Raw genomic sequence first — 11,040 nt, forward strand, 5'->3', positions numbered from 1 at the left:
GCGTAGACCGGAGGGAGACCTACCACCTCCTCCACCGCCCCCACCGGAAATGAGTGCCCAGATGTTAGCTGGGATGGCACAGTTCTTCGCACAGTTTGCGGGGGGCAATGCCGCAGCCGTAGCCGCAACCGCAGCCAGGCCGACAGGGCCCGAGGCTGTTTATGAGCGATTCATGAAGACGCGCCCGAAGGAATTCTCTGGGACATCTGACACCATGGTTGCCGAGGGATGGATCAAATCCCTCGAGGTCATCTTCGATTTTATGGAGCTGGGAGACGCCGACCGAGTCTGATGTGCCACCTATCTGTTTTCTGGAGACGCCCGCTTATGGTGGGAAGGAGCTTCGGTAGCCTTGACCTTTGCTACACTTTCTTGGACCCGCTTTACAGAGGTTTTCTACTCCAAGTATTTTGCTGAGGAGGTTCGCACCAGGCTGACCACCGAGTGCATGAGCCTGAGACAGGGGTATATGACGGTTACGGAGTTTATCCGTAAGTTCGAGAGGGGCTGTCACTTTGTGCCCCTGATAGCGAATGATGCCAGAGCTAAGTTGATGCACTTCCTAGTGGGTTTACGGTCGATCTTGCGCCGGGATGTTAGGGTATCTGACCCTGCTACTTATGAGATTGCCGTCTCCAAGGCCTTAGCCGCAGAGCAGGATCTACGGGATATCGAGAGGGATCGCCAGGGCAAGCGCCCAGTCCAGGCACCGCACCACCCTCCTCCTCATCAGCATCAGCAGCAGAATAAGAGGCCTTTTCATGGACCGCTCAGGAACCGAGGCCAGCAGCAGCAGCGGGGATGCCCAGCCCCGAGGACTCAGGAGCACCCAGTCTGTCCCAGGTGCTCACGTCGCCATCCTGGAGCATGTATGGCTGGCTCAGGAAAGTGTTTTAAGTGCGGTAGTCCAGACCACAGGTTGCTGCAGTGCCCTCAGAGGAATCTGCCTAATCAGGGCAGGGTTTTTGCTCTCCATGCCGCAGAAACCAACCCGGAGACTATGTTGTTGACAGGTACCTTTAAGCATTGAGTTATTATTCGAATTTCAGCATTTTGGGAATCGGGATTTAGATTTTTGAACTTAGAACTGTTATAGGATTGCATGCTCTACTCAGATTTAATTTGGGGGAAATTAAGCTAGAAGAACCTTGACCTTTGCATGTCTATAAGTTTAGTTCTTGTAGTGGGATTCAACTTAGAGTTCCGATCTTTCAGGAAGAATTTTTATATCTGGTTCCGCTACCAAGGCCTTGATAGATTCAGGGGCCACTCACTCGTTTATTTCGGAGGTTTTTGCAAACTTTCTCAAGATCCAGATCATTGGGCTAGATACAGCCTTTTCAGTAGTGTTGCCGTCAGGCGAGGAGATGGCAGCCACCAATGTTATACGAGATATAGACCTTGAGCTGCACGGTAATCTTGTTTATGCGGATCTGATCGTGCTACCGATGCCAGAATTTGACATCATCCTAGGGATGGACTGGCTATTGAGGAACAGAGTGTTGATAGACTTCCAGCGGAGATCTGTTCTTGTCCGACCGCCTGTAATGGAGCAGTTCTTATTTTATACCGCGCATTATTCCGTATGTTCAGGCTAGGAAACTCATGCATAGAGGGTGTCGGGCATTTCTAGCGACCTTTTTATCTGTCCCCGAGGAACCCAGCCAGTCAGCCTCAGATGTTCCGATTGTCAAAGATTTCTTAGACGTTTTTCCCGAAGACGTCTCTGGTATGCCACCTGAGAGAGAGGTAGAGTTCTCCATTGAGCTTATGCCAGGTACGGCTCCGATATCCAAAGCGCCGTACCGACTAACACCGACAGAGATGGCAGAGCTTAAGAAGCAGATTCAGGAACTTCACGACAAGGAGTTCATTCGCCCGAGCTTTTCTCCATGGGGCGCACAGGTCTTATTTGTGAAGAAGAAGGATGGCTCGATGAGGCTTTGCATTGACTATCGGGAGTTGAACAAGGTTACAGTGAAGAATAAATACCCATTGCCGAGGATTGAGGATCTGTTTGACCAGTTGCAGGGAGCTTCGATTTTCTCCAAGATAGATCTGCGTTCCGGTTATCACCAGTTGAGGGTGAGAGATGCTGATGTTTCGAAGACAGCTTTCAGGACTCGTTATGGTCACTAGAGTTCCTAGTGATGCCGTTCGGTCTGACGAATGCGCCAGCGATCTTCATGGATCTAATGAATCGCGTATTTCAGCCGTACCTCGACCAGTTTGTGATAGTGTTCATAGAAGACATTCTCGTCTACTCCAAGAGTCGGGAGGAGCACAGCAGACATCTGACCACAGTGTTGCAGACATTGCAAAAGCACAAATTATTCGCAAAGTTCAGTAAATGCGAATTCTGGTTAGAGAAGGTGGCGTTCTTGGGCCACATTGTTTCTAGCAGTGTCATTGAGGTAGACCCGGCGAAAGTTGCTGCAACCAGAGATTGGGTTGTGCCTCAGAATGAATCCGAGATCAGCAGTTTTCTTGGGCTAGCAGGATATTACAGGAAGTTCATTCAGGGATTCTCATCCATTGCCGTTCCACTCACAGCACTGACCAAGAAAAATGTGAAGTTTGTGTGGAGCGAGGAGTGTCAGAAGAGCTTCGATACTTTGAAGCAAGCTCTTATCTCAGCACCCGTTTTGGCTGTACAGTCAGGATCTGGTGAGTTTGTTCTGTATACCGATGCTTCGAAGCTTGGTTTAGGTGCAGTTTTGATGCAGCATGGGAGAGTGATAGCGTATGCTTCTCGACAGCTGAAAATCCACGAGAAGAATTACCCTACCCATGATCTGGAGTTAGCGGCCGTAGTTTTTGCTTTGAAGATTTGGAGGCACTATCTGTATGGAGAGAAGTGTCAGATCTTTACCGACCATAAGAGCCTCAAGTATTTCTTTACGCAGAAGGAGCTGAACATGCGTCAGAGGCGTTGGTTGGAGCTTGTGAAAGACTACGATTGTGACATTAGCTACCACCCGGGTAAAGCTAATGTAGTTGCGGATGCTTTGAGCAGGAAAGTCGCAGTGATGGCTCACTTGACGATTCAGAAACCTCTTCAGATTGAGATGCAGAAGTTCGATCTTGAGACTTATCCTCGAGGTAGAGTTCCTCGTTTATCTACCTTGACTATCCAGTCCTCTCTTATTGACCGTATTCGCAGTGGTCAGGCAGCAGATGAGCAGTTAGCACAGTGGAAGAAGAGAGATGAAGCCAAGGGCAGTGTTTTGTATTCAGTCAGCGACGGTATTGTGAGATACCGAGATAGGATATGGGTTCCTAGCAGTGATTCTATCCGAGCAGACATCTTATAAGAGTCCCATACGTCCCTGTACTCCATTCACCCTGGGAGTACGAAGATGTACAAAGATCTGCAGCTATTGTATTGGTGGCTAGGGATGAAGAAGGACATCAGACGGTTTGTGTTCGAGTGTCTGACCTGTCAGTTAGTGAAGGCCGAGCATCAGAGACCAGCAGGTTTGCTCAAGCCTCTTCCTATTCCCGAGTGGAAGTGGGAGAACATTACCATGGATTTTGTGACTGGTTTGCCGAAGTCAGCCAGGGGATCGAATGCTATTTGGGTGATTGTAGATCGTCTTACCAAATCAGCGCACTTCTTGCCTATTAAGACGACTTTCACCATGATTCAGTATGCAGAGCTGTATATCCGAGAGATAGTCCGACTCCATGGTATTCCCGTTTCTATCGTATCCGATAGAGATCCCAGATTCACTTCCTCATTTTGGAAGAGCTTGCATTCGACTTTGGGTACGAAATTGCTGTTTAGCACAGCTTTCCATCCGCAGACAGATGGGCAGTCGGAGCGAGTTATTCAGATTTTTGAGGATCTTCTTCGCGCTTGCGTCATTGATTTCACAGGGAGTTGGGAGTCGAACTTGCCACTGGTTGAGTTCACCTACAACAACAGCTTCCAGTCTTCTATTGGTATGGCTCCGTATGAAGCACTGTATGGCCGCAAGTGCAGATCTCCTGTTCATTGGGATGAAGTAGGAGAGAGAGCAGAGTTGGGTCCAGAGATTGTTCAACAGGCAGCAGATGTAGTAGCCAAAATCCGTGATAGGATGAGGACTGCTCAGAGCCGACAGAAGAGTTATGCACGTATTATAATTGCTCAGTACAGATTATTTTCAGCATGCCTCAGGACAGGATATGTTATCACATGCATATTTTAATTCAGATTTTTCTCGTTACCTGCGATATATGCATGCTGAGTCTTTAGGCTCACTAGACTTGATTGTTGTAGGTACTGATGAGGCCAGGGCCGAGGGCGGGGACCAGTGAGCCACCTTGGGTCGGCAGTAGTGGCACCCGAGGATCTCAGTGCAGCAGTTGTTATTTTATTCCGCAAACATTTTATCAGTCGTTGGATATTTTTAAATTGTGATTTTTGGTAAACTTTATTTTCTTCCGCTGCGATATTTTAAACATTGAACTTGATTCATCTGTCGATTTTATGAATGAGGCCATTTAAGTTCTTTTAAAAAGAAAAATTTTTAATTTTCCGCAAATTTTCAAGCAAGAAGTTCTAGGGCCTTTTACAGTATTTCCCTTTATCCATATTCAGTTTTGGTCGAGTATCGTTGGAAGAAATTTTATCTTGGTTACTGAACCCTAAACCAGTTTTATCAGTAACTGATTTCTGTGAGTTTTGTATTTCAGCTAATGCATCAGATGATTTGTTCCACGCCTGAATAAGCTCAGTTTGCTTTGAATTTTCAAGCATCAACTTCTGAATCGTTGATTGATTCCTACTTCTTTCAGCATTGAGCTCAGCAATCTCCCTTTTTAGACTTAACACATCAACTGATTCATCAGTTTTAGTTTTATTGTCTATGGGATCAGTTTGCTTTGCTTTGGAATTTTCAAAAGATAAGGCAAGCCTGTGGTACTCATTAACCATGTCATGAAGAGTTGAAATGAGTTCTTCTCTAGTGAAATCAGTTGAGGTGAAGTCAAATACCTGTTGACTGCTTGACTCCACTTCTGTATCACCAGCCATTAGACACTTCACTTCCTCTTCACCATCACTGGAACTGCATGAGGTTTCCATCTCTGACTCCTTGCTCTCAGTTTCTGCCCATTTAGATTTACTTTCTTCAGCTAAGAGCACCTCATGATTCTTCTGAAAGACTTCTTATCTTCCTTGGATCTCTTTTTGTGCTCATATGACTTCTTCTTTCTTTCATTCGAGCCTTGACTGTCCTTCTTGGGTTTGGGACAGTCAGCAATGAAGTGATCGGGTTTGCCACAGTTGTAGCAAGCATTTGATTCCTCTTTAGAATTGTTTATCTGATAATGCTTCTGGAAGTTCCCTTGATTCTTCCTCATAAACCTTCCAAATTTTTTGATGAATAATGACATAGCATCATTTCTTAGTTGATCAGCAACCATCTCGACTGAACCAGTTGGTTCTGTTCTGACAGCAGCTAAGGCAGTTGTGGCTGCGGGAGTAGAAGGTTCTCCTTCTCGAGTTTGCAGCTCAAACTCATAGGCCTTCAGATCAGCGAATAGGTCATGAAGCTCAACCTTGTTTAGATTCTTGGACTCCCTCATTGCCATGGTATTAACGTCCCACTCCTTGGCAAGATCTCTAATCACTTTTAATGCAACTTCTTTGTTGGTATACACTTTTTCAAGTGCATTTAGCTCATTGATGATACAACTGACTCTTTCATCATACTCATGCATCGATTCTCCAGCTCTCATCTTGATGTTGTCAAACTTCTGAGCAACAACATAAAGTTTATTCTCTTTCATTTATTCATTTCTCTCACAAAGTTGGATCAATTTTCCCAAAATTCCTTAGCTGTCTTACACATCTTGATTTTGCTGAAAGTTACTTTATCCAGCGTTTTGTACAGTATATCCTTTGCCACATTGTCCAAATTTTTTTTATTTTATCCTCAGCAGTCCATTCATCTCTTGGCTTTTCAATTCTATGAGGTGCCCCATCGGTGATTGCAACTGCTGTGTTGGCTTTCAATATTTTCATCGGACATTCAGTGATGACATACCACATGTCATCATCTTGTGTAGCTAAGTGAGCCTGCATCATGATTTTCCAATCATCGACGTCTTCTCTGGAGAACATAGGGATTTTATTGAAAGATGCCATGATAATCAGTTTGAGTAGAAATATTCTGAGACGAGATACTACTGCTCTGATACCACTTGAAATGATCGGTTAGAAGGTGATAAGTGTTTAGAAGATAGGGTTGAATAAACACTCACGGATTATATATATATTTCGAAAATTGCGTTCAGTTTAGTGACAAACTGACACTCAGTATCTCGTCAATCGATAACAATCAGTTTAACTGAAAAAAACAGTTGCGGAAGTAAACTGACTGAGAGATTGAATAACTGACTGAAAATAATAACTGAAATAAAATGCACACGATTTGTTTCTGGATGTTCAGAGAATAGAATAACTCCTACGTCACCCCTTCTATCACGAAGATAGAATTTTCACTAAAAGACTTTGATCGAATACAAAAATTGTACTGACCCACTTCAGTTTGGACTTAACACTGCAAAAACTGAAACTCTTAGTTCACAAAAACTTTTGCAGTGCGTGACTGAATTTAACACGACTGAATGAATCTAACAATGATTTCAAAGTGCTAACAAGCTCGTAAATGTAGCCTTGATTGCTACTGATCAATCTGATAAGACTGAGCTTTTTATATTTGAATAGGAGTAGTGATTTTAGCAGCGTAGCAGCAAACTTGAATAGAATAGTTGTTCGTATGTTCTCTCTCTCTCGACTGCTCTTCTCACCTATTTATAGGCTTTTCTTCCAACGGTAACATTAAATAATATTTGAATCTTTATATCCGTTGATTGCCACGTCAATATTCCTCTGACAACCGTACACTGCAATCTCTGAAATGCAGCGTTCCACTAAGTAACAGTCTGCTGTGTACCACTGTCGGTTGAATGTCCTTATCCGATAACTGATGACGTGTTCAGCTGAAGAATCAGCTGCTGAACAATAGCTGGTAAGGTTTACAACTGCTGTTAGTTGACTGCTCGTTCAGTTGTGTAAATCAGTTGCGTAGTTCAGTTGCGGCTTCAAGCGTTCAGTTATTATAATCAGTTGGTTCGAGCTTTTGTCCTTCAGTTTGTCAAACGCCGAAACTTAGTTTCCAACAAATATCACCATAGAATGTCTCGCAAGGGTTACATCGGCTTGGAGGCTGAACTGGTAAGCTATAGAGCATTCTATTTGTCATTTTCATCAAGTTCTTCATGTTCTCAAGCTGATAAAATTTGGAATTGTAGAGAGAGAAAAACATAAATACTGAAGATGAAGAAGTTGATAGATCGGTGCTTTGGAGTAAAGCCCGGGAAGACAAATCTGGCATCATAACAAATGTGGAGACATCAGAATTCGCCGACAAAAATGTAAATGTTTAGTTTTATTTAATCTACGTATTGCCTAAATAAATAAAACTGTGGTTTTTGGATTGATTTGTTATGTCTCTAATAGTAGGATGACTTGTTGGGAAAAAAGGTCAAGGGAGAGTTCAAATCTTCTGGAAAGAATGATGTGCTAACCACTGCCTTAGGAAGCCAAGAACGGTATGGAAGGGTTCGAGGCGTGGGAGGGTTTGTAGAGCATCAAGTCTTCTTTAAAATTCCAAGAAAGAAGAGGGAATCAGTCCCAAAAGCTGTGGGTCGAAAACTTCAAAGAACAATTGGAAGAGACTAAGAGTTTAAAGGCAGAATTGGAGAAATTTAAGGCTTAATTTGCTAGTGTTATGCCCGTCATCAATGATCGAACTTCCGAGACTGCAGCATCAAACAAGTGCTCAGACATGAAAGAGCCAAAACTGTCAGATGATCTGGAAGAAGTTTATGAATGCGACACTTAAAATATGAAGGTTCTATATTTCTTGATTTCATGTCAAAATATTTTTTTTCGCAATCATAAATTTATATATATAATATCTTATTGTTCTTAAAAGTGAAAAAAATGCCACCTGGCTGTAAAACAACGTGAAAAGGTGGTGGCGTATGGTACAATAATATCAGAAGGAGGTCCAAATATCATGATTCACCATGTTCCACTTGGGGAACAAAACTTCAATGTATCTATTGATGTTTTCTTAGATGAAGAAGAAGAACTTCCAATCCCAATTAAGTCTTGACCAATAATCGTCAATGATGCAGTTAGAGCCATTGTTGGTTGGCCTAAAGAGTTGATAATTTTTCCAATGGCACATGTACTTTTAAGTTTTCTCTTGATTTTGTGTTTGCAATTGTCATATTTGTTGATTGGACAATGATTTAGTTTAGAATACTTGTATGAATATTCTAAATTGTAGAAGAAGGGAAACCTCAACTATTTGCTCTTTCGGATGTTCCCGATTAGCTCGACAAGTTCAAGGATATTGAAAAAACATTACCCATGGCATGCAAGTATATCTACTCGCATGCTGTTAGATTGATGAATGAATCGGGCCTGAGGGATATCGATGTGGAGATGCAGCGGAAGAGGCATCAAGGCCAGTAGTGTAAAGGCCCGTATATCGTATTTCGCGGAATTTTTAAAATTTTTCTCTTTAAATAAATAAATAACTTGTCTCATTCATAAAATAAATCCGTAAATAGTTTTAACTTTAAAATAACAGCAGAAGTAAATATTGTATTTCGAAACAACAACTTAAAAATAATCTAACATATTAAAAACTGAGTTTGAGTATGAAAAGTGCATAAACTGAAACATGAGGTCCTCGGGTTCCTACTACTGCTGCCCCAAGCTAGCTCACGGGTCCCCGCCCTCAGTCTCGGCCTCATCAGTACCTACAACAATCAAGTCTAGTGAGTCTAAAGACTCAACATGTATATATCGTGAATAGCAAGTAAATATATCATAAAATCATATGCAACATAAAAAAAATATCGTATCGTAAAGCGTAAGGGTGAAAATCGTGTCATGAGTAAGAATAAATACGTGCATAACTGAAAATTGTACGTAAAAGCTTGGCTCAGTAGAGCCCTGTCATAACATTTCATATCATAAAATTTTCTGGTAGAGATAATGTTTCAACGCAAGTGGCCCATAACATAACATGAACGTCTGATCAGACTAAACCACAGTATACTGGGCGGTAGAGATCACCACAGCCCTTGGACTGGATTTCTGTACCCATACATAATCATAAACCTTTCGTAAGTCACCGGGTGGAGAGATCCCATAAGCGTGAGGTGGCCACAAGACATATCGCATATATCCCAAAATAAACATTTTATATTTTATGCACGTAATATACTTATAACCCTGTTTTTACCGAATGAGTGGGATCGTTCCCACGCTTGCTGAAACCTAATCCTAGCCTGAGAAGCATGCAAAAATCTCGACTTGACAAAACTTCATATCCGAACCAAAAACGAGACAAACGCGACCAACAACATAATTTCCAACCATGGCTTTGTACCAACCCGAACCAACATTGAACCATCGCTTAGCCATGGTTAAAATACACTTAACATAATGAAAGAATGCCCATAGGGACTGTAATACACGAAAAATAGTGAATGGGGGCCAAAATCATGAAACACTCTTTCGAGGGTCACTTTGGCACATTGCACTGTAAATTCTCGTACGACCTCTAAACCTAACCAAATCACAAACGGCAAAAAACTTGACTTTCATAACTCATTGGGGTACTGTTCAGTCCAAGGCCATAGGCTAAAAGCCAACCAAGAACTCGAAAAAGGCCCCTGAACCAAATCAAGGTTGCTGTAAAAAAGCAGTGGCAGCAGCTGTGCATCTATTGTGTAGTTTATGAAACTAATGGCCATTAGGCTTGGAACACCGACCAGAGTCTCTTACCAACATCCTAAGGCATGACTTTAACCATGGCTAAGGGCAATAGGCCAACCACAATCCAAGCAAATACCTAGGACAATCCAAAGCTCCAACCGAGAGCACCAATTTTCGTGTAGTGTGATGTGTTGAATTGTTTGCTGTCTTGTGTCATTCCAGTGGCCATATGATCGACCATGGTTCGATCTAGGCATTATGAGGTATTGTGTGAACCATGGCTACTGGATAAAAGCCAACCACCATCCATCCAAACCCCAAAAACCGAAACCTTCCCTCACACAGAAAATGGAAAATCGAAGAGCACTTGTTTTGTTGTTGTAAAATTTTGATCGATTTGTGAACCAAACCTTGAAAGACCAACTTGGTCACGTTCTAGACATGCTAAGGGAGGGTTATAACCATGGCTACAGTCCCTAGAACAGGCATGGTTCGAACACTCACCTGAACCACCAAAGCATTCAAAAATCGTGGCCCATTTCTGCACCATCGAATTTTATTGCTGTCAAACCTTTAACCTTAGTGCATGGTCTTAAATAAATGAACCAATAACACCCTAACACACTTTAAATCATGCCTAGATGTAGCCTTGAGTGCCTGGAACCGACCAACTTCCTGTAACCAACAAAACAACTCAACCGTGAGTTACAAAGCAAGTGGCCGAGAAGGCCTGTACAGAATTTTCGCTTGGTTGCTGTCAAATTATGTTTGTTCCATGAATAACAGATATATAATGTTTTAAAAATATCTATAGGACTTGATTGAAGAGAAAAAAACAATATGCACTTGCCTGGAAATTGGTTGAAGAAGAAAACAAACAATGTGACGAACACGGCGCGGCGGAGACGAAGTTGTATTTTCTTTCTTATTTTTCCTGCTGATAACACACGATTTCTAGCTGCTTTTTTCTCTGAAAATTTCGAAGGTAGGGTGGGGGGGGGGGGGGGGAAGGCTAGGTAATGAAGGTGAAGGTTACAAATTAAATGAGGAGTTTGATTTGGCAAATCCATTCTTTCTATCCTTGTTGCTCGAGAGATATGGAATGATGTACTAGATTATTGGATTGAGGGGAATTAGGTGGGTGTGATGACCGAAATTTGCTAACAATTGCAAGGTAAAATATTGCTCAAGTCTTGTATTTTGATTTCTTAAAATTATAAACATCCATTATGTATTTTAGTAAATTA

The 11,040-nt window shown here is 42.3% G+C and overlaps 1 protein-coding gene across 1 annotated transcript; it reads left to right on the forward strand.

Annotated features, from left to right (window-relative positions):
* The first annotated feature begins 7,180 nt into the window (after nt 1-7,180).
* LOC142519381 (uncharacterized) lies at nt 7,181-8,262 on the forward strand. The gene is made up of 5 exons (XM_075622382.1): nt 7,181-7,228; nt 7,306-7,428; nt 7,517-7,907; nt 7,992-8,114; nt 8,197-8,262. The coding sequence occupies exons 1-3, from the start codon at nt 7,190-7,192 to the stop codon at nt 7,733-7,735; spliced, it is 381 nt and encodes a 126-aa protein (XP_075478497.1). The 5' UTR covers nt 7,181-7,189; the 3' UTR covers nt 7,736-7,907; nt 7,992-8,114; nt 8,197-8,262.
* The last annotated feature ends 2,778 nt before the right edge of the window (nt 8,263-11,040 follow it).

The sequence above is a fragment of the Primulina tabacum genome, chromosome 11 (genome assembly GCF_025594145.1).
Source record: "Primulina tabacum isolate GXHZ01 chromosome 11, ASM2559414v2, whole genome shotgun sequence".
Classification (NCBI taxonomy): Eukaryota; Viridiplantae; Streptophyta; class Magnoliopsida; order Lamiales; family Gesneriaceae; genus Primulina; species Primulina tabacum.

Excerpts from the sequence above, each read along its gene's own strand:
- LOC142519381 (XM_075622382.1), top strand. The coding sequence starts at position 7,190 with ATGTCTCGCAAGGGTTACATCGGCTTGGAGGCTGAACTG. Across the intron at positions 7,229-7,305 it reads TCGGCTTGGAGGCTGAACTG|AGAGAGAAAAACATAAATAC; the intron begins GTAAGCTATAGA and ends TTGGAATTGTAG. Across the intron at positions 7,429-7,516 it reads CAGAATTCGCCGACAAAAAT|GATGACTTGTTGGGAAAAAA; the intron begins GTAAATGTTTAG and ends CTCTAATAGTAG.